Source organism: Dermacentor albipictus, chromosome 1 (assembly GCF_038994185.2).
Source record: "Dermacentor albipictus isolate Rhodes 1998 colony chromosome 1, USDA_Dalb.pri_finalv2, whole genome shotgun sequence".
Taxonomy (NCBI): Eukaryota; Metazoa; Arthropoda; class Arachnida; order Ixodida; family Ixodidae; genus Dermacentor; species Dermacentor albipictus.
This window is the reverse complement of record NC_091821.1, coordinates 35,917,667-35,945,269: the sequence shown is the minus strand read 5'-3', so window position 1 is coordinate 35,945,269 and position 27,603 is coordinate 35,917,667. Positions and strand designations below refer to the sequence as shown.

The 27,603-nt window shown below is 44.8% G+C and overlaps 2 protein-coding genes and 1 long non-coding RNA gene across 5 annotated transcripts in view; 1 reads left to right on the top strand and 2 right to left on the bottom strand.

The window, feature by feature from the left end:
- PIG-K (Phosphatidylinositol glycan anchor biosynthesis class K) overlaps positions 1-11,385 on the bottom strand; it is a 47,954-nt gene extending 36,569 nt beyond the window's left edge. For both annotated transcript variants that reach the window (XM_065430711.1, XM_065430710.1), the window contains exons 1-4: positions 11,107-11,385; positions 10,866-11,032; positions 10,643-10,778; positions 1,384-1,495 (exon numbers count right to left, since the gene is read on the bottom strand). In XM_065430711.1, the coding sequence (XP_065286783.1) occupies positions 1,384-1,495; positions 10,643-10,778; positions 10,866-11,032; positions 11,107-11,187 (496 nt within the window). In that variant the 5' untranslated portion in view covers positions 11,188-11,385. The remainder of the gene's footprint in view (positions 1-1,383; positions 1,496-10,642; positions 10,779-10,865; positions 11,033-11,106) is intronic.
- A 186-nt stretch (positions 11,386-11,571) lies between these two features.
- On the top strand, positions 11,572-15,416 carry LOC135901057 (zinc finger protein 11-like). The gene has a single exon (XM_065430709.1). The coding sequence runs from the start codon at positions 11,948-11,950 to the stop codon at positions 15,002-15,004; it is 3,057 nt and encodes a 1,018-aa protein (XP_065286781.1). The 5' UTR covers positions 11,572-11,947; the 3' UTR covers positions 15,005-15,416.
- A 2,726-nt stretch (positions 15,417-18,142) lies between these two features.
- On the bottom strand, positions 18,143-21,643 carry LOC135901121 (uncharacterized). Of its 2 annotated transcripts, none has more exons than XR_010564021.1 (3): positions 21,589-21,643; positions 18,896-18,937; positions 18,143-18,805 (listed from the first exon to the last, which is right to left on the bottom strand). It is a non-coding gene; the product is annotated as an uncharacterized lncRNA (long non-coding RNA). The 2 variants fall into 2 exon arrangements; XR_010564022.1 differs by having other exon boundaries at positions 18,143-18,808; positions 21,589-21,641.
- Between the last annotated feature and the right edge of the window lie 5,960 nt (positions 21,644-27,603).

Sequence of the window (27,603 nt, the reverse complement as noted above, 5' to 3'; positions counted from 1 at the left end):
TCAACCACAGAAGGCAATCAATGCTAGTCTAGCTCTGCATTGCATAATCCCAAGGTCACATTGTGCTAGAGAACTTTGCAAGGCTGATGAAATTCTAAGCATAAAATTCCCCGCGGATAGTCAGCGCCCAACAAGAAATAAACCCTTTAACTGTAAAGCTAGGTTTCCCACAATGCTTTCTGCCAATTCAATTTTTTAATCAGAGCCTATGTGCACAGTTTCTGGATTTTATGAGATGAAAATAAAGCCACATGCCACAGCTAAGTGCTAGCATGCACTGCTCATAACATCGTCTTCATTTGAACAATGACCAGTGCTGGCATTAGTTGAGTGAATGTGCATTTGCAAATTGGTAAATGAGTTGCAACATTACAATGTTGTAGTACAGATTTAACTGTGATAATTTAGAAGTAGTAGATCTGCAGCACAATAAAGAAAAGATTGGGGATAACTTGTCACAAATTAAAGAATGAGACAAAACAACAATATGAGACTGTTCCCTTTTCCCAGCAAACGAAACGTCACAGTAATAGCCAAGAGGAACCCACATTTGATATGATAAATGCCAACGCAAGCACTTCACCACACAGTTATGTCATTTAAACCTGTTACCACATTAAAATACTTTGAAGCTGCTTATTCATTGACATGCTCTCTAACAAGAGTTCATGTTTCTTATTCATTACAGTAGCAGTCTGGCTGTACCAACAAATAAATTTGCATTGTCAATGTTACACATGAGGTCTAAACACTTGATATACCACACTCAGGTCCTTTGCATGAAGCACGTGAAAAGTGGCACACCTAATTGCCTCGCTACATGTGTGTTAAGCTCCATAACATACTGCCATTATTCCTCCACTCCTATAAAATTACCTCAGTGCAATGGGTAGAGCATCCAATTCACAAACAGAATGTCAAAGATTTGAATCACTACGGAACACAAGGATTTCTTTTTTCGCCAGCATCATTTCTGATGATAAGCAGACAGACGTCCCCAGGAAGGGACCACATTCATCAACACGTTAAAAAATTCAGTCTCCTCCTTGTGAAATGCCAGCCATATGAGATGCAGCGGTGTATGCTTTTGGGTTAACTTCTGAACTTGGGTGCTTCTAAACATAGACCGAAATGGGGATAGTTATACTCAATTCATCAACTTGTCTGTCCTGCTGTGCCATTATTCGCATAGCAGTCAATAAATCTTGAGAAACAGTGCAAACAGAGCTGAGGAGAGCAATAAAAAGAAGTAGTGGGATAGGCACTTGACTTTCTATTAAACAATTCATAGAATAATGCTGCAGCTCCAGCCTTGTTGTCACACATGAAATACCATTTAGAAATGATTCTTGTTAATAAGCTGTGGCAGCATTCTTTACATACCTGTCATGTAAATGAGAATGTTGCTGTACTCATCCGTTAAAAGTCGCTTCGAGCGTGGAGTGTTAGCAGGCAGGCGTCCTGTCAGGATACGGATGAAGTTCTCTACTGTGACCTGCAAAACAGGGAAGAAAGGAATGTGCACAAGCTGACTGGTACATAACAGTTTTCCAGCTTTTTTTTTCTGTTCGTTTGTTTGACAGTGGTGATGCTCAGGCAATCTGATACTGAAAACTTTGAAACCATGATTGTACATATGACAAAAATACAGGGGTAGAAGCATAGAAAGGGATGCAGGTGAGGTGCAATGCAGAGCCTTTTCCTACGAACTACTTGAGTGTGTTGTATGTTGCCATGCTATATCTCATTCCATCTTCTTGGCAAGTTGCTTCTTAACTGTTCAGAGGTTTCATGTTCACAGCTATCATATTGCAGTTAGAATATAATGTTTAAAACAAAGGACTTATGGGCTAGATGGTATTGCATCATGCACAATTTATAGAATTCTGTGCATTGAAGTAAAATAAGACATGGCAATAATGTTAGAGATGTTGACAATTATATTTTATTACACTCAATATATGTCGAGCTTCTACAACGTCTTGTTCAGGACTGTGTAATTGCCCATTGACTCTGATCCTGACAGCCTATTTTTATGTCCACTGAAGCAACCTCCCAGTGGTCTCCAATTACCTGTCTTGGACTAGCGCATTCCAACTTGCGCCTGCGAATTCCCTAATCTCATCACCCCACTTAATTTTCTGCCATCCTCGACTGCGCTTCCTTAAGTCTAATGGTTCACCGGTTATCTGCTCTATGCATTACATGGCCTTCCCAGCTCCATTTTTTTCCCCCTCTGAATGTCAGTTAGAATATTGGCCATCCCCGTTTGCTCTCCGATCCACATTGCTCTCTTTCTGTCTCTTAACGTTACACATTTTTCATTCCATCGCTCTTTGCACTGTCCTTGACTTGTTACAGAGCTTCTTTGTTAACCTTGAAGTTTCTTCCCAATATGTTAGCACCAGTAGAATGCAATGATTGTACACTTTTCAACAACAGTGGTAAGCTCGCAGTGAGGATTTGGTAATGCCTGTAGTATGCACAACAACCCATTCTTATGCTTCTGTAAATTTCTTTTTCATGATCAAGGTCCCCTGTGATTAACTGGCCTATATAAACGTCCTCCTGCACAGAAACTAGAAGCCGACTGGCGATCATCATGAATTTTCAGATCCTGACATATGAACTGCCTATTAATGGAACTGTTCAGATTTTAGGTCTCACGCCTCATTTCTCTAACAGATGTATGCCAATGCTAGAAGTCCAAAGGAACAAAGCCCAGTCAGCTCATTGTAAACTAGTGAAGTGAAGCATCATTCCCATTTGTTCTAAAAATGGCATAGACAAATAACTAGTACTCCTTGTGCACATAAGCTTTGAAAATTAAGGTGCAGAGTTTATAGTTACTAGCTGCCGCTTGCATTTAATGGTGGCTGGGCGGCAGGCAGCATGAAAAAAAAGAGATATGTATGCTTGACATATTGCCAGTCGCTACATTTGCAGTCCACAACGCAACAAAGTAGAATCATAGCGCTTGCGAAAAGACGGACCGACACTGTAACACAAGCAGAAGACACTTGCTGTGTGCCGGAAGTGCCTAAGTGTACTGAAAATTTTTCTTGTGCATTCCCTTTATGTTACTTTGTATAAAAACAAATTAATTAACATTCCAACTATTACGAACATAATTTGTTTACCTTAAAGTTGGAAAAATTATCGATCATGTACCCTGGTCAGTCAATCGGATAGCTCGCCCTACTGACGTCATGTGGGTGATTAGCGTCATATGGGTAGGGGCGGCTTAAAATTCCGCCGAGCAGTGTGCTGCGATCGGCAGTGATGTGCATTTTTAAAACCTTATAATAAATTACATGCTTTACGCGGAGCACTTAGGTGTGTCAATTAATGATCAGAAGGACCTACTCTAACGACTCAGTACGTTTGTAGAAAATCGTCAAAATAATTTCAGGGTCCCTTTAAATTTCGTCATGATCTTCCCATACAGTGTGAAGTTTAGGTGAATAATGTGGTGGCCATTTGAGAAACTGTCCACTGCACCTTTCGAATTGAGGGCGGATGCATCGGCTGCACGTAAATTCGTTTTCTCGAGACTCATGAACCTAAAGCTTTTGCTGTTGTGGGTACATATAGATAATGTGTAATAAAATGTTAATTGTAGGTAGTGCCATGGGCAAGTTTCTGACTGGTGTTGCAGAAGTCGCAGGGCACTTTTTTCAAAGCGAAGCGAGGTATTGAATTTTTTACAAGTGCTGCTTCAGGAGGGCACATGCAACCGGCAAACGGTAGTCTCAAGAGAACCTGAGATTAATATAAAATAGGAAGCAGAGGTTCACCAGGGCACCCAAAGGGCAGAGGGAGGATCAAAGCTGGATGCAGGGTGGTCCGTGGGTTGGGGCCGCCGAGGCCGCAGTGTGCCAGGAGGTGTTCGCATACAATTTTAGACACCCCTGGCACGCCCAGGCCTCGACGAACTCCCAACCCATGAACCAGTCCTGTTTCTAGCTTTGTGTCCCCGTTGCCGCTTTAGTGTCCTGGAGGCGCCACCAACAATACAAAATAATGACACGTTGTTACAATTAGTAAAAGGGCACACACACACACACACACACACACACACACACACACACACACACACACACACACACACGCACACGCACACGCACACGCACACACACACACAATAAATACATATGATAACGCCCAGCCACCAACTTCCGACGCTAAGTTCAGCGCTACTGCGCCCCACGACTTCTGCAACACCATGGATGGATGGATGCTTTGAGTGTCCCCTGTGAAACGGGGCGGTGGGTTGTGCCACCAAGCTCTTATTATATTGCCTAATGTCCTACCTATGTTAAAAAAAGGAAAGGAAAAAAAACCCATGATGCATTCCTATAACCAACCTTGCTGAACCTCTATTATGAACTTTGTTTTTACCCGCCGCTATTGTTTGTCGTTTCCCTACTTCCACCAATCTTCCAATCGCTGCTTACTAGTCTCTAATGCAGACAGACACGTTTACTTTCCCTCTGCTTTCACTGAACCCAAGGGCTTCAAGGAGGCCAGAGATGCCTAAATCGGCCGCTGGCCAGGCATCTTCACATTCTAATAAAACATGCTCAATCATTTCCCTAGCTTGACCACAGAAAGCACATGCTGCTTCTCCCTTCTTAGGTCTCGCTTTATAAGTGAATGTTCTAAGGCATCCTGATCTCCCTTCAAAAAGTAATGAGTTTCCCTTTGAGTTATCATAAATTGTTTCTTTCCTGATTTCGTTTTCTCCCTCTTAAGCAGTTACTTATAGCAGGTGTCTTTTCCCATTGCCACCACCCATAAGATTATCTCAGCCTCTCTGATTTTCCGCTTCATGTTCTTCGTTGCCATGTTTCTCACCATACAAGTCGCATACTTGCTGGTAAGCTTCCTAGTTCTTTGTCTCCACTATGAATCAATGTTTTTCCTGTACAAATACCTGAAAACTCTACCAGCCTATTTACTTTGTTCCATATTCCTCAGTTGCTCTTCATAATCAGTTTTACTGTGAGCTTCTTTCACTTCAAAGCTTGTCCAGCCCATACCACCCTACACAGCTCCATTTGTAGTCTTCCCGTGAGCGCCCAATGCAAGGTGTCCCACTGACCTTTGGTTGCCATCAAGTCCTGATTGCACCCCTGATTTCAAGCAAACAACCGCATTGCCAAATGTAAGTCCTGACCATTACGCCTTTCCACATACCCCGGAGCACCTCGTACCTATTGTATCCCCATAGCGCTCTGTTTCATTATGGCCACATTTCTTTTCCCCTTTGCTGTTACTGTTTTTTCCTTCCTGTGTTTCCATATATTTATTGCCTTTGTTTATCCACATACCAAGATATTTATATTCCTTTACCTGAGGTATTTTCTGGCCCTGAATTAACACCGTCTGTTCACTGCTTTCATCAAACACCATAACACCTGATTTTTTAAACGCTAAATGTCAGACGTAACTTTTTGCCTTTCTGACTACAGATATTAGCCAGATGTTGCATATCACTTTGCTTTTTAGCTAGTAGCACAATGTCGTCCGCATAAAACAAACCTGGAAGATTCTGCTCTACTACTGTAAGTACCTGCCTGTTTGTATGAGAGATTAAATCCGATATTACTTCCTTCTAACGCACTCTCCATCCTCACCATGTACATCATAAACAGCAGTGGGGATAAAGGGCACCCCTGCTCGGTCCCTTGTTGATATCAACTTTCTCCTCACTGCTCATCCCTTTCCATTCAACGTAAACGGTATTTTATAGGTAAATCTCTCTCAAAAGCTGTAGACGATTGTCACCTAAGCCTTCCCCTTCCAGAATATCCCACAAAATGTTGCAGTCTACGTTGTCATAGGTTCCTGTAATGTCTAAAAAGGCCACATATAACGGTGTGCTTCCTACTTTTGATATTTCAATACACTGAGTAAGAACAAATAAGTTCTCATCCAGACGCCTACCTATTCTGAAGCCATTCTGAAGTTCTCTCAAAATGCCATTATTGTCTGCCCATGCTTGCAGCTTTAATTTAACTGCCTGCATTGATGACTTGTACATTACTGATGTAAAGGTCAATGGTCTATATGAATGAATTCTATCTTTCTCCCCGTTACCTTTATAAATTAAACTCATTCTACTTTGTCGCCGACTATCTGGTATTCGCCTATCTTTTAAACTTTTTTCTACTGCTTTCAACAGAGCTTCCTTACTTTTTGGACCTAGTTCATTAATTAGCCTAACGAGAACCTCGTCTAGCCCTGCGGCTATGCACTTCGAAATTTTCTCTTCGGCTTTCTTTCAGTTGAAATTTGTCGGCACCAACTCCTTTCCCACCTGGTTCTCTTTCACGCTCTTGTTTTCCTCAAGTAAAACCTCGTCATTGCCTTGGCAAAGATTCAGTTGTTATTTTTCGGATGTAATTTAATGCCACGTCCCCTTCCAGTTTGTTTCCATCTACGCCTAGGATATGTTGTTGTATTGTTCGAGACTTCCTGCCTAATAAGTTTATGTGGTTCCAAAATATTCCAGGTGCGGCCTTCTTTTTCTCACGTATTTCTTACAATCAACATTCACCTTTTATCTTTGCCTGAACCAGTATTTGAACCATAGATTTTTTTCCCCAGTATATTTCCCATTTTCTGGCTACTTCATCCTGCGGCAACTGCGCTTCTTTTGCCTCCCTGTGCTCTCGAGAGGCCTTCCACATTCGGCGATCGCTTCTCATATCTCCCTGTTCCACCAGCTTTTGGTTTCTTTTTTCCTTTCCAAGAGCAAGTTGTTTCTCTTGCCGCATTTCTGTCGTTATTACACTTAGAAGCTTACCATATTCCCACTCTTTGCTTGGCCACTTGCCAAGTTCTTCCTCGACTCTCATGACTATATTCGTTATTTGCTCAGCATTCAAATTTGGACTGGCCATATTGTGCTCCTTGCTCTCTTTCCCAACTACACGTCTCATTTTCAAAATGATGCTTTTATGGTCACTCTCTATGCTGCTATACCCTTCCTCGTCAATGACCATTTCTCTCAAATTATCATGAATTCCTTCCGTCATCAAGCAGAAATCAACGGTCGATTGCCGATTTCCCACTTTCCGCATGGTCTGCCCGTCACACTTAAGCCCTGTATTCACGATAACAAGGTTATGTTGCTCAGAATGATCTAGTGTTGACTGCCTGTTGTTGTCGGTATGGCCATCTAGATCCTGTAAGTGAGCATTCATGTCACTTAATACGATAACTTCGGCATCATTCCCGAAACCCTTCATATCAGCACTTAGGCATTCCACTAACTCTTGATTTTCTCTCTGCAATTATTTCTGGCCCACGAATACATTACGCCCAGCCAAGTTTTTGTCCACTAATTGTACATGACAACTAAAGATGCTCTTCACATTCTGAATTTAATTTTTATGCGAAGCATATTGCGAGGGCTCAACCCAGCTCCTCAGGCGCGGCGGTGTCGCCTTGAATACCACGTGACACCGTGACGTCACGACAGAGGAGAAGTGGCTTTGGCTCAACTCTTGCAAGATGGGCTGGGTGGGAATCGAACCTGGGTCTCCGGAGTGTGAGACGGAGACGCTACCACTGAGCCACGAGTACAATGCTTCAAAGCGGTACAAAAGCGCCTCTAGTGAATGCGGTGTTGCCTTAGAAACGAGCTGTTTCTAAGGCTCAGGCATGCGTCTCTTGCTCAGGCGCACATTTCGTTGCCGCGCCGAACGCTGCGTTGCTCGACGCTCACCGCGTCCAATGCGGGGCGTCCAAGGCGAAGCAGAGTAACGCATGAGTTGTTTCTTCGTCTAGCCGAACCAAATATAGCCAAGCAACAGCAGTTCACCAAGCTAAACAGTGGTTCAACAACTAAAATAAAGGCTAGTATGCTTCGCATCCTGGGCTTAACCTTACCTAAGCCACAGCCATTTTTTTTTTCCATTTGGCCTCCTGATGGATGAGCATTCCGACTCCCCCTCCTTTTCTTTCCAATTTATTTCTGTTGCACCCTTCCCAAACATAGTTCGCAATCACTGGCGGCTTTTCTGAGTCTCTAAGGTGCGTTTCTGTAACTGCAGACACTCCTATTTCTTCTCTATTTAACTGCTCCTCAATCTCTACCCACTTTTCCTTTCTTCTGCCGCCCTGCATGTTTATGTAGCCTATTGCACGGTGAGCTCGCTTTCTTGTTTTCTCCTTTTTCTTTTATTGACAGCGATGCTATTCCGAGGTTCCCCTAGGGGACCTTCTTCATTGCTACCTACACTGGCCTCCTGATCGCCTGTGGGCCCCCAAAAAGGCAACTGCGCGACCAGCAAGTCGCCAACCCACTTCTCGTCCAAGCCTGTGATTGAAGTGGATCCCGTCTCGTTGGAAACCACACCTCACTTCCCTGTTTACTTCTACAACCTCGAAATCTTTCTCTCCAGTCCCACCAGTCAGAACCTTACCGCGCTTTCTGGCGTTCTATTCTGCCGTGTTACCTGCAGTGCTTGTGTGGACAAACCAGTCATCAGTAGCCGTCCTTTGTCACTGAATCGTGTGCCGCATTCATTTTTTCTTTACCCTACAACTCCCCATGAGGTTCTTGATGTCATTCGCAAGCTGAAAGTAACCAGTGCCGGTCTTGATAATATTCATCCTAGTAACATAAAACTAGTTGCTCATCTCATATGGGATGTTTTATGTTTTATTATCAATTTAATATTCAGGACCGGCATTTTTCCATCTGAGCTGAAACGAGCAAATGTAATTCCAGTTTTTAAGAGAGGCGATTATTCTTTACTAACAAATTACCGCCCAATATGCATACTGCCATTCTTTAGTAAAGTGATTGAAAAGTTGACTGTTACTCGATTAACCAATTACCTGTCTAAATTTAATATTCTTTCCAATTCTCAGTATGGTTTTCGTCCTGGCTATTCGACCAACCTTGCTCTTATCTTCCTAACGGATCACTTAAAGGAAGCTATTGATAAAGGGTATTTAGCTGGTTCAGTTCTTATTGATTTTATGAAAGCTTTTGACACTATCAACCATCACATTTTGTTTTTAAAGTTGGAAGCTCTAGGCATAACTGGGCCAGCACTAACATTACTACGAACCTACCTGCAGGATAGACATAACATAGTTAATATTTCTATTTCCGAAGCTAAGGTTACTAACCTAGTGGTACCACAGGGTTCTATTCTGGGACCTTTATTATTTTTAATTTACATTAATGATCTGCCTGACTGTCTAACATCCTCACAATGTGTGTTGTACGCCGACGACACAACCATAATTAACTACGATAAAAATATTTCGTCCTTACTTACTAAACCAAATAATGACTTGGCTAAGGTTAGAAACTGGTGTATAAATAATAATCTTGTTATTAATCCCTCGAAAACCAAGTTTATTGTATTCAATTCCCCCCCGGAACAATTCTTGGTTCCCATTTAATCCCTTCTAGCACTCGTTGCTCATTCTTAGGGGTAGAACTAGACTCTAACCTCAATTTCCATCATCATGTCTCGAATATTAAAAAGAAAGTTGCTTACGGTATTCGGTTACTGATTAGAGCCTGCCAATTCTTTAACTGTTCTACACTTGTGTCGCTATATTACGCTTTTATACACTCACACATTAACTACTTGTTAATATGTTGGGGAAATACACACAATACTCGCCTCAGTTCACTTCAAACTTTGCAAAACCAAGCAATTAGAATAGTATCCTCTAGTCCCTATAATATTAGCGCTCTCCCATTGCTACACTGTAATAACATTCCGTCTGTCAAAAAAACTGTGACGTAAAATCTGGGTATATTTATTTTTAAGTTATTGAATAATGAAGTTCCTGCATGTATAATTCCTAAAACCTGCCCGATAAACACTAATGTCACTAGATTTGCTTTGCACAATAATCTAATTTTACTTCAGGTGTGCACTAACTATGGCAAACAATCAGTTCATTTTGCTGCCTTTTCATTTCGGAATTCCATACCACTTTGCGTCAAACTTCGCATTCAACATCCGCATTTAAAAAATATCTGAAGAATTTTCTTCTAGCAGAAAATATTTAACATTAACTTCTTTTTTCTTTTCTTTTTTTTCCCTCTTTCTTCTTCACCCATATTACTTCAAATATTCCACTGTTCTGATACCTTTCTTTTTTATTAATAGTCATGTGTATTTCGAAGTTGTTTTGTTGTTGTTGTTTCTACTGTCGCATTTATGGTCATGTATATTTGAAATTTTTTTTTATTGCATGTTTGGGTAAAATGTCCGTTACTGTTCAATTCGTTTAGTTCATTTGGTTTTGCTGCATTTGCTCCTTGCAATTGTATAATTTCTTTCGTTAGATTTCTTGTAACTAACTCGTAATTTTGTTTTGCATTCTCCAGTACTTACTTTCTTTCATGTTTGCTTATATATGATTTTAATGTAGTTCAATTCGTTGCTTTAGAAAACGCATATTTATAAATAACAGGAGGTCCCGGTACAGTCATTGACTGTGAGACCTCCTTCTGTATATTATTTGTTTTTATAAGCTGGAGTCTATAATGAATAAAATCAATTTCAATTTCAATTACTCTGTGCACAAACTTGAGGTAGCCACAACCATGGTATAGCCAGCCACAGGGGCCATGAACGGGAGGAGGGGACAACCTTACCTCATACCCTCTGTAATCGACTTCCACGTTGTCGCCGTAGACGTTGATGTGGTGGTGAGCGTTATTGAACACGGTGGCCGGTTTCGGATTGCGGAGGTTGCAAGGCATGTCATCGGCGATCATCAAAATTATCTGGCTAAATGTGTGGTGAAATCACAAAGTAATAAATAAGCGGCCAAATTGTCGCTTTCACATTTTTTCACGCACACTTGAAATGTCCTACCTGTCAGGAATGCCGAAACGCTTCACGCTTCGGTAGATGGAAAGCACGTTCGCGACGTGCCGGTAGTTGAACCAAAATCTCGATGTACACACGAGAACAGCCCAGTTGTTAGTGTGGCCAGATCTGAAGAACTCGGAGATCTTTGCATCAACGGTCTCGCTGGCGTGCTAGTAAAAGCAGAGAAACAGCAACAGTCGAAAAGAGGTGAAACAGAAAACTGCAGTTACGGGCACCAACTAACCTGTGACTGGCACGGCTGCACTGCCAATAAAATTAGCGATACTGTGTAAAACAGGTACAGAACTAGCTTCCACAGTGTCATTCCTGAAACATGTGTATTGAATGCGCTTCTTGTCCAAGTCTCCTGGGGCTCCAACAACTATTTAAACAACTTTGACAACACACCACAGCTACAACAGCACACTCCACTCTTCCACAACACACACAAGTATGCTCCATCGCTCCATCGTGATGCAGTGCCGATCGCTTGACCCGCGCGACCACCGGTACAGAATACTACCGGTACAACAGGTCACACCTCCTTCAGTGATGCCTTCAGTGCTATTTAGAGATCCTTATAAAGAATTTTGTGCTCTACAGCACGTAAATATGCAATTTTAGTTGTTTTTTTTACCAGAATAATACTTATAAACAAAATAAGTAAAATTTAATTGCGCCTTTGTTGAGCCTATGTTTTTGAAGTCAATCCAATCCAGTACTTAAAAACGCCAAGAGGGATAAGCACAACGGTTGACGCAATAATATCGCTAAATGAATGTTTGGGATGGGGACGTGCTAGTAGCATTCATATATCCATTATTTTGCACCGCATCTCTTTTTTGATCAATCTGTGCGGCGCGTGGTTGTTCGAAGTTGCTGTGGTTGCTGTACCTACGGAGACTACGCAGATTGGACGCGCTCAGGAACGCTGCCCCAAAAATGTGCGTCGTAAACAAACGCGAGGATAGACCGTTTTTGTGCGGTGTGTGTGAGGACATTTGAAGTGAGGTCGCTATCTTTCGTGCTTCTCCGTCTACTACACAGTTGCGCGAGGCGCGCTTACCTTCCGCACGCGGTTCACGATGGCGAGTAACGAGCAGCGGACTTTCATCTACCTCAACTTTGACATCGACCCGTTCACGGCGGAGCTCGTGTTTCCTCAGGGCGTCCCTAAGGGCGGTTCAGTGTCCCTCGTGTTTGGTGCCTTCCAGAAAGGACAGCCTGTCAAAACAACCAAGTTCACCGAAGAGTTTGCCCGTATGGTGAGCCAGAAGTTCCGCGTATCGTCTCCACTCGTCGATGGCAGCCCACAATGCTTTATCCGAATCTCTCTCGTTAAAGAAGGCGCTGAACCACCACTGGTCCCGAAACCAAACAAGACGGTGAGCCTTCTCAAAAAGTCCCCACTTCCAGCATTGCCACAACCGTCACAGCAGCGGAAACAAGCGCCACCAGATTCTGAGTTCCCCATGACCATCGACTTGGACGACGAAGAAGAAAATGAAGAGGAAGTAGACGACACAGACGTGCCCACTAAAAATGCAACAACAAATGCTACAAGTGGCGGGCCAGCGTGTGCCGAGCCTGCGGTCGTAACACCTGTGGCGGCGGTCTCTGCGACATTGAAATCCGCGGCTCTGCAAGCTACTGTGCCGAAATCAGCGGAGGCTAACGGTGGTGTCGACGATCACAGCGACAGCGATGCGTCGGTTGGGTCACGGCCAGGTTCACCTTTCGACGACGTCGGCGATGGTGCTGCCGAAAGTACGGCGTCCGACGGTGATGAGGTTGGCGCATTTCGTTGCGATCAATGCCCTGTGGCATTTCACTTCGAGTCAGAGCTGCAGAAACACGGTGCACTGGAACATGGCTTACTGGAGGCCTGCAAGCATTGCAGTAAGAAGTTCCCCAGCAAATTCAGCCTGGTACGCCACATGTGGTCACACTTGCCTCGCAGCAGGCTTCCTTTTCGTTGTGCAGAGTGCAAGAAAGGCTTTATTACTAAGAGGGAGCTCCTTGGCCATAAAGCCAAACCACATGTGGGGAAACTGCGTGCACATCAGGAACTTGTAACAAGAACAGAGAACAGGCCACAAGCTCGAAGTGCAGTTAATTCTGAGGAAGTCAGAGAGGAACTTTCCTGCCCAGAGAGGCGCTCGTACTCGGCTTCTGCTGAAGAGGAAATCTTCTTCTGCGAGTTCTGTTCTGAGGTGTATTTGACAGGCCACTTCTACCGGCAGCATGTATCTAAGCATCATGCTGAAAAGCTTGACATGTATCCTGTTGACTTCAGTCCATTTAATGGCATTGAAAAAGACCCTGAAACTGGCCCTGATGAAGGGAAGTTTCGCTGCACGCTCTGTGACAAGTGTACAGGCATGAGTTTCCGAGAAGTGTGCAACCATATCAGTGACGAACACCCCACTGCGGGTGTGTATGCCTGCAAACGTTGCACCCTTGTGTTTTCTAATGAGGAGGAATATGGGGCACACAGCAGCAGCCACATTGTGAAAGTAACTCCCAGCCAGTCTTCGCCAGGATTTAAAGACTACCACTGTAATTTGTGCAGTGAAGTGCTCACTCACCGAAAAGCCTTGGTTCGTCACTTGCAGCAGCACCACCGTGATCCCAATGTAAAGCCCTATGCGTGTGAAATATGCCCGTCTCGATTTCGGGGCAAGGCAAGCTTGTACATTCATACCCGTAAGCACAACACACAGGTTGAGCGTCGTCGCTTCCCTTGCTCTCAGTGCCCCAAGATCTTCACAGCGAAGCAATTTCTTAAACGCCATGAGGAGGCTGTGCATGCTCGACTGCTGCCTTTTGCTTGTACCCATTGTTCCAAGCGCTTCTACTTTGAGCGCCACCTGCAACAGCACCTGGTCATGAGTCATCGGTCAAAACTTACAGAAGAACAAGTGGCTGGATTGGGCCTTATTCATAACTTCCAGTGTGAAGAATGTGGTTTCACATCGTACAGTGAGCGCACCATCCGTCGCCATGTATACAGCCACACAGGCACATACCCATTCACATGTGAAATCTGCAATCGTGGCTTCGTGTTCCGGTTTGAGTTGACAGCCCACCATGCAAGGCGTCACCTGCATCAGAAGCTGCATTGCCACCTGTGCTCCCGTATTTTCTTCATCAAGGAGCGGTTTGAGAAGCACCTGTCTGCTCACCAGGAAAACTGGGGCTTCACATGTCCAGTCTGTGGCCAGCTGTTTGAGACACAGGGTTACCTGGAAAACCACCAACTACGCCATTCAGGCAAGACGCCATATGAATGCACTGACTGTGGCAAACGTTTTAGTGCACCCCAGGGTTTGACCTTCCACAAGCAGCAGCACCACCATGCCAAGCGTCCTCGCCATGTTGGCAACTCGCGCATGGATCACTGGCCCCTTGGCTGTGACATATGTGGAATCCGGTTCAAATACTTGAGCAGCCAGCAAGCACACATGGCCTTCCACCACCCATCAACTGAGGGCGAGTCACTCCAGTGCAGCTACTGCCAGCGCAAGCTAGGCTCCAAGCTGGCCCTCTCACAGCACCTTCGGAAGCACACAAACGAGAAGTACAAGTGCAAGCACTGTGAACGCTGCTTCCAGTCATATGTAGGATGCCGTACTCACCAGGTCGTCATGCACACGCGCAGGTTCAAAACAACTTGCCCATTTTGCAGCAAGGGCTGTGTGTCTATCTTTGACCTCAAGAGGCATCTCAGAACTGTTCACAATGCTATAGTGGTCAAGGAGCACAACCTCGAAATGGTTGGTGCTGGTGGCACTGAAGCTATAGAAATGATGGATGAGAGCATGATCGTTGGGGAAGAGACCATTCATGTTGTTGGGGAGGATGGAACGGAGGTCATAGGCGAAGAAAATGTGCATATTGTCGGTGAAGATGGCATCGAAGTAGTTGGCGAAGGTGCCATTCAAGTTGTTGGTGAAGATGGGATCCAGATTGTTTCTGGTGAGCAGGCGATGGAGCTTATTTCTCAGGAAGGCATGCAAGTTGTCAAAGGGCAGTACATCCAGGCAGTTGGGCAAGACGTCCAGGTGGTCAGCAGCCAAGGTGCCGAGGGTGGAAATGAAGTGGTTTTGTTGGAGCTTGAGGAGTCGTCAACCCTCATGTAGAACTGTTCGCACCCTGCCATTAACCTTTTATTAGTGCAAAGAGTGCACTTTATTAAGTACATCCAGGCAGTTGGGCAAGACGTCCAGGTGGTCAGCAGCCAAGGTGCCGAGGGTGGAAATGAAGTGGTTTTGTTGGAGCTTGAGAAGTCGTCAACCCTCATGTAGAACTGTTTGCACCCTGCCATTAACCTTTTATTAGTGCAAAGCGTGCACTTTATTAAGTACATCCAGGCAGTTGGGCAAGACGTCCAGGTGTCAGCAGCCAAGGTGCCGAGGGTGGAAAGGAAGTGGTTTTGTTGGAGCTTGAGGAGTCGTCAACCCTCATGTAGAACTGTTTGCACCCTGCCATTAACCTTTTATTAGTGCAAAGAGTGCACTTTATTAAATAAAGAGATTGTTTGTACCATTGTAATCAATATCGGATGTTATGGCTTCATTCCTCTATACATGTGTTTGTCGTATTGGGTGTCCCAATTAACATGTGCCAAAACTACTGCATTGTTAGCTATGCTGCAAAAGTGTCACTGTTTGTGTTTTCTTGCTGATTTAACTAAATTAAGATAGCTTCTTAAATGTTTGCATAAGTTCCCATGTTTCAGAAAATTTATGGTTGTGCAAGCACCCTGATTCTATTCCTTTCCACTTTCCTTGTGTACACAGCTTCAAGGCAGCCTCAAGTGAACTTAGGTTGTTAGGCATGTTGAATGTTTTCCCAGTGGGTTATTTTAATCGCATTTTGGCATACATGCTAGAAAATACATCCGACGATTGATTTCTCTGTGTTATGATGAATGCATTGGTGAAAGAAGGCCATAGTCGACATAGCAGCCATAGTTGCCTTTCAGTCGGCTAAAAACTACAATTACTGACAGCCATTGCAGTAGTAGTATTACAATGAAAATTGTAGTGACATCGGACTGTCAGTGAAGCTTATACAGGGTGTCCCAGTTATCATGCATCACATTTTGAAACAAAATACTGGCCATTCTATGCGAAGATAACCAAGCGCATATTCACTGTTGAGTAAAGTAGCCACCAATAATGTTTGTTGATGCCATTCAGTTAAATAATTAATTGCAAATAGGTATTTTTTTAATTACTGCTCTGAATGCTGTGTTGTCACTGAAGAATTTGAAGAAAACTTAAAGCTGGCATGTTGTTTGCCAAATACTTTTTGCCTGTTTATTTCTTCCAGCTGATAAAAAAAGCCAGCGATAAATGAAAAATAACCTGGGACTAACTATCAGCCCGCATCAAAAAGCAGCTCCCTCAAGCAAACTACATAGCAGTTAGTGCCTGCGACAGTGCAGCTTCTTGGTGTTGATAAGCAAAGCGTGCCGATAACTGGTGGTTGATGCGTCGTGGAAAGAGTGTGCTCACTAGCATCTGTGGAGCGTGTTTGAGGGCACTGCTTTTTGGTGCAGGTGGGCAGTTAAGTGATATTTTTCATTTTTGTCGGGCTTTTATTATCAGCCGGAAAGAATAAACAGGCAAAAAATACCTCGCTGAAAGCATGCCAGTTTTAAGTTTCAATATTCTACAAAGTGTTCATTGACAGCACTCCATTCAGAACAGTAATTAGCAAATTAGGTAGTTGCAATTAATAAATTGAATAGCATAAAAAAATTACCCCCCGTGGTTGCTCAGTGGCTATGGTCTTGGGCTGCTGAGCACGAGGTCGTGGGATCGAATCCTGGCCACGGCGGTGGCATTTTGATGGGAACGAAATGTGAAAACACCTGTGTACTTAGATTTAGGTGCACGTTGAAGAACGCCAGGTGGTCGAAATTTCCGGAGTCCTTCACTACGGCGTGCCTCATAATCAGAAAGTGGTTTTGGCACGTAAAACCCCATAGTTAAATTTTTAAAAATTACTGGTGGCTGCTCTACTCAACTGAACAATATGCACTTGGTTATCTTCACTTAGAATGGCCCGTCTAATATAAAAATGCGCTGTATGATAGATGGAACTCCCTGTATATTGAAATATTGATGTGAGGGCCCAGCTTCTTCAATTCAAAAAATGTAGATAATATTTGAAAATGTGAGCTTCAGTGTGGAACACTTGTGTTTCCACAATTCTTTTTTCCCCATGTTCATGTGGAACACTGATATTTTAAAAAGTCCATGTCACAGCTCCCTTTTTCTTTGCACATTTGTCAAGGCACAGACACATGCAGCAATACTTTATTCTGCAAATAATCTATAAAAAAATTAAGCATGCTACTGCCAGCTGAGGCCAGTGTCATCGCTGAATTATTGGGGAGGACATGTTGCTGGGCTACTTAGTGCTCACTTAAATAATTTAGTGGGATTGGGTGAGCAAAATTTCACTTTACAAGCAAGTGGTCTGTTAATTGTGTATAAATTCCAGTTAGCTTTATAACAGAAAGTCTCTCTCACTGGTAACTGAATGCTATGGCCATTGAACCTATCAAGCTCCTTTGTGCAGGTAAATGGGCCGCCTGCATTGGTTGCTTACCCAACTTGTAATCCAATCAACATGCAGCTGCAGCTACTGTTGAACTCGACGGGCTTTACTCAATGAACATTGTGACTGCATGTGTGAAGCCGGTAGAATGCATGTAAAGCTGGCTTGTGTTTTCAGGAAGGTGCTTATGAATGTTGCATAACATAGAGCAGTACTACTGTACACTAAATTCTTTATAGCTAAGTAGCATTAAGTAAGCCTAACCATAAAGTGCTTCCCCTTCATGGCATGCAAGCACAAAAGTCTCAAACAGTCATAGTAACTGGATGCATGTATACAAGGCCAGGAAGGCTGTTTGCTAGTTATCAACCATCAGCATGGAGGCTTCACATGCTTCTAGATGCTTGCTACCCCTAACAGCAGCAATATTGGCATAGCAGACACTTTGCACAACCTCTAAGACAGCTTGCCTGCTGAGTGAACACTCCAGCATGATTGTGCAGCTGACTGTCTAGCCAGAAACCAGGTGCTGGGTGGCATCTAACCACCCTTGCTTCCTGTTACGCAAGGTTCCTGTGTATCTGCCTCATTGTTTGAAATGGTCAGTATTGCTCCAAAATTTTGCTTCGTTTCCGTCACCATGGAGACCACAACAGCATTTCTTGCTGTGTAAAGAAGTCGCCTTCAAGGTTTTGTAAGGTGTCCAATACTTTATTTCCATTTTTGGATAAAAAGAAAAAAATTGAGATGCTAAAGGACACCTAAATAAGTGACTGCCTCCTATTTCCACAAAATAAACACAAATCTTTCTTGCATAATTATTAGATAGCACACAGCATAACATGCACATGCACACAAATACATGCACATGCACCAACATGCACACAAATAAATATAAGCACAGTAGAAATATACTCTAATAAAGACTCGACCAAAAATAGACATTCATGTACATTCATTGTCACAATTAAGTGCTGAAGAAATTCATGCACTGCTACTTTGGTGATCGTCATCAGGCAAATATTCATTTAACTAAAGTTTAATCAGTCAGAAAGCCTAGATCTGTTTTGTTTCCAAGCCCATTGTTTTACAGTATGGCAGTGGTGTAGCCAAAAATATTTTTGAAGGCCGAGGGGGTGGGGTGTCCCCTTGTTCGAACTTCTGAACTTGCCATATTGGTATGATGCTCTACGAGCAGTAGAGCAGCATTTGTGTGTGTGTGAAACACACATGAATTGGTTCACTAATTACAGATGGGGCTAGTATGGGTGACCTAACGGTAGACAGTACGCAATGAAATCGCCGGAACTGCCAAGACCCCAGAGGTGGATTCCAACTTGCTACACCCAGTGCAGATGAGGCCTCACCTGCTGCTGGAAAACACAGAAGAACAACAGAAAACTGAACACACGCATAGCACATATAACAGCGGAAGCAGAAGAATATGCCATGCAACTCACCTCGACGAACTGGTATAGATTCTGTGACTCCCTCGATGCACCCTGCAGATACGGAAAAGACATGGCACATACGCGAAGCAATCCTAGACCTCACCAAAAGCAAAGGAGAAGGATACAAGGCCCTGAAGCAGTTACTACACACCTACCCCGGCAGCCAACAAGACCAAGTGCTATGGCGATCCCACTCCCACACAACCATGTACAACACCATCCAGTCAAAAAAGTTCAATGGGTCCAATTAGAAATTTTCGAACTACTCCCAACTGGTGTTGGATCAATTAGATTTTTGCCATATCCATTGGACCATACCATTCATAATGAATTGTAAACGCTGTTTGAATCCAATTAGATTTTGAATTGTATTCAAATGGTAGTCAACATAAAAAAAACTGGTGACCAGTTGGTCAACCAGTTAGATATGACTGGAGTTAACTAAATAAAACTTACTGCCCATCTAGATGTCCGTTGCAAGCCTATTGGATCTAACTGGCATCTAAGTGGTCATGCAATTAGTCCTCTGTAGTCAACCAATTGAAAGTAACTGGTGAACTGGCGGCTCAGCTGGACCTGTGCGAGCGTGCTTTTGTGCACTTTTATTTTATTGAACATTATTACTACGAGGGCTATTTCTTTTTCAAGGTCGGATCAGTCGTGAAATGAAAACCGCAGTGAAAATTAAAGCTGATACATTTGGAATATTTAGATACACTTTCTAGCTACTTCTCTCTATAGTTGCCGCTCCGATTGAGACATTTGTCATAGCGTGGTACCAACTTTCCTATACCCTCGTCACAAGAAAGGCAGCCGGCTGTGCTTTCAGCCAATTCTGTACACTGGTCCGCAGCTCGTTGTCTGAGTCGAACTCCTGTCCTCCTAGCCAGCATTTCATGTGAGTTAAGAGATGGTCATCAGAGGGAGCCAAGTCCTGGCTGTACTGTGGGTGATCAAACACTTCCCATCGAAAACGCTGCAGGAGCTTCTTTGTTGTATCTGCACTGTGCGGCCGCTCATTGTTATGAAAAAGAACAATGCGCGACGGCAACATTCCTAATCACTTGTTCTGAATTGCCTTTCATAGGCATTCAAGAGTCATGCTGTACGAGATTCAAGTGATGGTTGTGTCACGTTCCATGAATTCAACCAGGAGAGTACCATTGATCTCCCACAACACAGTAGCCACACTTTCTGCTGGAGAAGGTTCACTTGAGCTACTTTGCTTTCAGGGAATCAGAGTGCATCCACTGTTTGGATTGCTCTTTTATTCCTTCGGTTTCGAAACGGACACATGTCTCATTCCCTGTGACGATTTTCTTCAAAAGATCTTCTCCTTCATCATAGTAGCACTGCAGAAATGTTAAGGCTGCGCCCATTCGCTATATTTTGTGGGGGTCGGTCAGAACCTTGGGAACCCACCTCGCACAGAATTTGCGGTACTGGAGTCTCTCACTCAGGATGGTATAGAGAGCTGCATGACCGAGAAATTTCTGGAAACAAATCACTCAACACAGAAATTGTGAACTGATGATTCTCTTGAATTGCCTGATCTACTCGCTGAACAAGATCATCAGTTGACACTCTCTTTCTTTCCTGCCCGCCTGCATCATGAACGTCTGTGTGTCCTGCTTCAGTTCCTGCACCACTGTCGCACTTTGCTGTCACTCGTGAAAGTTGAATCGTACACACTACTCATTCATTGATGAATTTTGGCTACATATTGCACTCCTTGGCATGCAGAAATTGAATGACAGCACACTCTACGCCAGTGGCGTAGCTAGGTCGTCTGGCACCCGGGGCCCTTAGCTCTTCTGTCACCCCCCCCCCTCCCCGGGTGTAATCGAGGAAGGAGAGGATATCGACAATTTTCGGGTGTCTTCAGACGTATGACACCCCCCCTCCCCCCTACTGGCCCCGTGCACCCGGGGCCCACGGCCCCCCCCTGTTGCTACGCCACTGCTCTACGCACTTCGCGGGAGGCTCTATTGTTCGAGGCATGTTTACGTGCTCACTGCACGCTGTTAAGAATGGCGAGCTGCAATGCAGGATTTCCACCCAGTTACGACCGGGGCACAAGACGCGCATCCCCCACTCTCCGTCGCTTCAGCTAGGATGCGTTCGATGAAGCGGGCTTTGTGCTGACACCGCCGCCATCCTCTAACCTAATCGCCGTTGTGACGGAACGAGTTCGGCGGGCGAACTATTGTACCCAAACTCCCCAGCGCGGACCTGATCTGCTACGCGTGAGCGAGCTGCCGCGGGAAAGCCGTTTTTTGTTGCTTCCCACGCGCCGACCGGGACGCAAGACAACGAGCTACCCAGAATGGCTCCGAGCTTCCCGGAACGGCGCCCCTCTGACGTCGGCTCCGGACATCGGAATGTGTGTGCCTTTGTGTGCGTAAACTGTTCTGCGGGGCGGCGGCGAATTTACAATGAGTAATAGAACGTTCGCGTCACCTTGTATCGCGGGAGGACCGAGTGTTTAAAAACTGCTGTGGTGCGAATGCTCGACACTTCTCTCGAGCAGTCATGTTGGACTGACACTCTCTCTGAAGCGGTCATGTTAGACTGATGTACTTTCTCAAGCAGTCTTGTTAGACTGATTTAAATACTGTAAATAAACCCATATTCCTCGTTCTCTATGAGAAGCAGTTCTGTCCTCAGCGTGGATAAGTTGGACGACGGCATGGGCCAGCTACCTTCGAATTCACGCCGGACTCCAATTGCTCCAATCTTGACAACGGATCACGACCGATGGGATTGAGCCCCCAATCCTGGCAACATGTATTCGTGGGCATGCATAGACGCCGCCTAACGCGAAAAATGAACGATTCGGCAAACAAAAATTTTCCCCACAACATTGGAAAAGTGCCACTGATAATTCATATTGTGACTAAAATTGAAGTCTCTCGAAAGCGCCGGTACTCAACACATATATTCCAAGGCATGCATAGACGCCTCCTAACGGGAAAAATGAACGATTCGGCAAACAAAAATTTTCCCCACAACATTGCAAAAGTGGCATTGATAATTCATTTTTGCGACGAAAATTGAAGTCTCTCGAAAGCGCCGGTACTCAGCACATATATTCCCAGGCATTCATAGAAACGCCTAACGCGAAAAATGAACGATTCGGGAAACAAAAATTTTCCCCACAACATTGCAAAAGTGGCATTGATAATTCATTTTTGCGACGAAAATTGAAGTCTCTCGAAAGCGCCGGTACTCAGCACATGTATTCCAAGGAGTGCATAGACGCCGCCTAACGCGAAAAATGAACGATTCGGGAAACAAAAATTTTCCCCACAACATTGCAAAAGTGGCATTGATAATTCATTTTTGCGACGAAAATTGAAGTCTCTCGAAAGCGCCGGTACTCAGCACATGTATTCCAAGGAGTGCATAGACGCCGCCTAACGCGAAAAATGAACGATTCGGCAAACAAAAATTTTCCCCACAAGATTGGAAAAGTGGCATTGATAATTAATTTTTGCGACGAAAATTGAAGTGTCTCGAAAGCGCCGGTACTCATCACATATGTTCCCAGGCATTCATAGAAACGCCTAACGCGAAAAATGAACGATTCGGCAAACAGAAATTTTCCCCACAATATTGAAAAAGTGGCACTGATAATTCATTTTTGCGACGAAAATTGAAAGTCTCTCGAAGGCGCCGGTACTCAACACATATATTCCCAGGCATCATGCATAGACGCCGCCTAACGCGAAAAATGAAGGATTCGGCAAACAAAAAATTTCGCCACAACATTGGAAATGTGGCACTGATAATTCATTTTGTGACTAAAATTGAAGTCTCTCGAAAGCGCCGGTACTCAACACATATAATCCCAGGCATGCATAGACGCCGCCTAACGGGAAAAATGAACGATTCGGCAAACAAAAAATTTCCCCACAACATTGGAAATGTGGCACTGATAATTCATTTTTTGACTAAAATTGAAGACTCTCGAAAGCGCCGGTACTCAACACATATATTCCCAGGCATGCATAGACGCCGCCTAACGCGAAAAATGAACGATTCGGCAAACAAAAAATTTCCCCACAATATTGGAAATGTGGCACTGATAATTCATTTTTGCGACGAAAATTGCAGGCTCTCGAAAGCGGCGGTACTCAACACAGATATTCCCAGGCATGCATAGACGCCGCCTAACGCGAAAAATGAACGATTAGGCAAACAAAAATTTCCCCGCAACATTGGAAAAGTTGCACGTAAAATTCATTTTCGCGACGAAAATTGATGTATCTCGAAAGCGCCGGTACTCAGCACACGTATTCCCAGGCATTGTCAGGATTGGGGGCTCAATCCCATCGCTCGTGATCCGTTGTCAAGACTGGAGTCCGGCATGAATTCGAAGGTAGCTGGCCCATGCCGTCGTCCAACTTATCCACGCTGAGGACGTTGATGAAGGGAAGAATTGCTTCTCATCGAGAACGAGGAATATGGGTTTATTTACAGTATTTATATCAGTCTAACATGACTGCTTGAGAAAAGTGCATCAGTCTAACATGGCTGCTTAAGAAAAGTGTCAGTCCGACATGACTGCTTAAGAAAAGTGTCTCGAGCATTCGCACGACAGCAATTTTTAAACACTCGGTCCTCCCGCGATACAAGGTGGCGCGAACGTTCGTTTACTCATTGTAAACTCGCCGCCGCCCCGCAGGACCGTTTACACACAAAAAGGCACCCACAGGCGAATGTCTAGAACCGACGTCAGAGGGGAGCCATTCTGGGTAGCTCGTTGTCTTGCGTCCCGGTCGACGCGTGGGAAGCAACAAAAAACGGCTTTCCCGCGGGAGCTCGCGCATGCGTAGCAGATCAGGCCCGCGCTGGGGAGTTTGGGGCACAAAAGTTCGCCCGTCGAACTCATTCCGTCACAACGGCGATGAGGCTAGAAGTTCGCGGCGATGCTCCCGAGATGTTGCTTTCCCCCAGTCGTAACTGGGTGGCAATCTTGCATTGCAGCTCGTCATTCTTAACAGCGCCTCCATGGCCCGAAAAATCTCGACTGTGTAATCTCAGCGACCACTTGTGTATTGATGTCACCGCCCCAAAACATCCAAGTACAGGCAACTGCAAAATGAACCTGACAACACGGCTCTGCGCCGAGATGACGTGCATTGGCTCTCACCTTAGACCCGCTGGGCTTCAAATAAAACAACATAAGTGCAGAAACAAAAAAAAAATGCTGCATTTCGCTATGCCAATTTCGGAAGCAAATTCCTGCTGACAAATTCAGCAATCATGGAGGGAATCCTGCTAAATAAGAGGGGATGTTCTTCGCTTAATATAATAACACTAGTAACCCTAAAATTTAGGCGGGACCCTCAAACGCATAATTCAACTTGGCCTGCTCAATCCATCCGCATTGCCATGCAACTTTCCCTTCTTATATCTAACGGAAAAGTTGTACTCGTGGAGAGTGAGGCTCCATCGGAGCAAGCGGCCATTTTTGTGTGACATTTGATTGAGCCACGTCAGAGGACAGTGGTTGGTCTCGAAGATGAACTTCGCTCCGTACAAGTAACACGACAACTTCTGGGTGGCCCGAACTAAACAAGCACATTCCTTCTCTGAAGCGCTGTAGGCTTCCTCTCTTACATTTAGTTTACAGCTGGCATAGAGGATAGGATGCTCCTCGTTATCATCGCCGACCTGACTAAGTACCACGCCCATACGTCTTTCGCTTGCGTCGCACTGAACTGTGAATTCGTTTGTGTAGTCTGGCGCGCGAAGCACAGGGCGTGAAACCAATAGCGTTCTCAAACTTTGGAAAGCGTTCTCTTTGTCCTTATCCCAGTGTACGTTACTAGGTGCTCCCTTTCGGAGGGCGTCCGTTAATGGACTTCATAATTGCGAGTATAATTCGAAATGTAGCGTTGATAGTACCCCACAAGTCCCAAAAAGGAACGAAGGTCCGTTTTCGTGCGCGGCTGAGAAAATTCTCCAATCGTAGCTATTTTCAGCACAGCCGGCCGTCTCATGCCCTGACCGACAACATGGCCCAGATAAGTAACCTGCGAACAACCAAACCTACACGTTTCCGCTTTCATCGTTCAGCCGGCTTCCCTCAACCGTCAGAACACCTGTTTGAGGTGCGATACGTGTTGTTCCCAGCCGTCCGAAAAAATTGCTACATCATCAAGATAGGGCAAGGCGAACTCCTGCAAGTCTTTTAGGACAATATCCATTAACTTAGAGATGCTAAACGGTGCGTTCTTCAGCCCGAAGCTGAGTGCGAGAGGGCGAAAAGTGCCTACAGGTGAGATGAATGCGGCATAGCGGCTGGCACTTTCTGAAAGGGGAACTTGCCAGTACCCCTGCAGGAGATCTATAGTTGAAATGTATTTAGCAGCGCTAACTCTTTCAAGTCGTTCCTCAATGTTGGGTATCGGGTACAGCTGATCCCTAGTGATGGCATTTAACTTCCTGTAGTCAACACACGGACGAGGGTCCTTGTTAGGGGTTTCTACGAGTATTAGCGGTGACGTGTAGTCACTCTCAGCGGGCTCAATAACTCCCAACTTTAGCATGCGCTGTATCTCGAGATCTGCCTGCATAATCTCTCTCTGTCTTGGAGACACCCTGTAAGGCTTTGATCTTACTGGTTCGGTTGATGTCAGCTCAATTTCATGCGTTATTAGTTCGGTTCTACCCGGCCGATCGCTGAATCTGTCGAGATATTCCCCTAACACCTCTTTTAGCTCATCTAGCTGCTCGGGTCTTAGAGCGTGCGAGCTTACCGAGTGTTCTACTACTTCTTCTATGCCGATTTCAGAGTTGGAGGTCGCCCTATACTCCTTAAACTTGGTACTAGTGCCATCCTGCTCTTTGATGGTATAGTTAAGGACTTCGTTCCGCGCTATATACGGCTTCATCAAATTGCAGTGATATATCCTCACCTAGTTCCTGCTACCGCGCATTTTCAGAGCATAGTTAGTATCTGAAAGTTTGTGCAACACTTTAACGGGCCCGTCCCAGTGAACTTCAAGCTTGTTCTTTCTTGACGGTTTGAGGATCATTACCTGGTCTCCGGCGTTAAACGTACGAAGCCTCGCATTCTTGTCATAATAGAATTTAGCGTTGTTTTGAGCTATCGCCATGTTCTTTCCGACTAGTTTTTGGGTTGCGCTTAGCCGTTCTAGTAAATTTAGCACGTATTCAACCACTGTTGGACTGTCCCCTCTTTCCTCCCACATCTCTCTTAACATTCTCAGTGGAGAACGGAGTGTCCCCCCATACACTAGTTCTGCTGGTGAGAACCCTGTCGCTTCAAGTGGAACCGTTCGCAAAGCAAACAAAGTTGCCGGCAGACAGTTCTCCCTGTCCTCCTTATGCTCGTAACAGAGCGCACGCAAAACTCGCTTAAGCACCGAACGCCACCTCTCTACACTGTTTGACTGAGGGTGATAGACAGAACTGTGTATTAACTTTACCCCGCACTTCTGCAAGAATGTGGAAGGCAGTGCGCTCGTGAATACTGGCCCTTGATCTGCCTGAATTTCGGCTGGAAACCCAACTCGCGCACACACTGTAAAAGCGCGTCTACTACTTCGGTGGAGCTGAGCTCTTTCAAAGGGATTGCTTCTGGAAACTTGGTAGCCGGACACAGCATGGTAAACGAGTACCTGTAGCCCGATTTTGTTTTTGGAAGAGGCCCTACCATGTCTATTACAAGTCGCCTGAAAGGCTCTGTTATTAAGGGCACTACCTTCAGTGGAGCTTTCCATGTCTCTCCTGGTTTACCAGAACGCTGGCAGGCGTCGCATGATCTTACAAAGTTTTCTACGTCTTTGAAACAGCCAGGCCAGTAGTATTCCATAAGCAATCTTTCCTTTGATTTGTTTATGCCCATGTGGCCGGACCACCCATTTCCATGACATAGGCTCAAAAGGTCCTCCCTGTACTTAGTAGGTACGGCTAACTGACCTAAAATCCTACCCTTTCGATCTCTGTAGTTCCGATACAACAATCCTCCTCTCTCATGTATCGTCACGTTGCGCCTAGCAATGCCTTCTTTAGCTGTGTCATGTAATTTAGTTAAGGTCTCATCATTTTTTTGCTCGGCTGCCAGTGACTCTCTAGCCACACGTAAGAGCTGATCAAAGTTCTTTGAGGCCGGTGCGAATAACGACCCTGTCTCGCTTGTGAGTGCGTCTACTTGCTCTTCCTGCAGGCTATAATCTTGAAACTCTAGTGCTACGCTCTCATTGAGCTGGTCGGCTGGCAGGCTCTCCTCAACTGTTCTTTGGTCCCTCGGGCGTAGCTCGGATTCGGGTATTGGAGTTATCCCCTTTTCTGCTTCCGCTAAAGGAGCTTGTGCATTTTCAGTCAAAAGCGCCGCGATCTTACGAGCTTGGCCTCGGGTCAATGCCTGTACTATGCCCTCTCCCACTTTGAGCCTTTTGTCACGCAGTAACTGATTCGAACGATTCGAAAAGATGTAAGGATACTGCAGTGACAGAAATTTGGAAACTGCAGCCTCAGTCTCTAGCTCCCCGAATGGTCCACTGATTTTGACTTTGGCCATGGGCAGACACACGCTGTGTTCTTCTACAACTTGTTTTATCCATGCTACTTCTCCGGTGAAGTCATCTACCGTTACGTAAGACCGATGGACAATGTCCATCGTGGCGGCACTGTCTCTTAGCACTCGGCATGGTTTCCCATTAACTTGCAGGTCGTGAAGATAT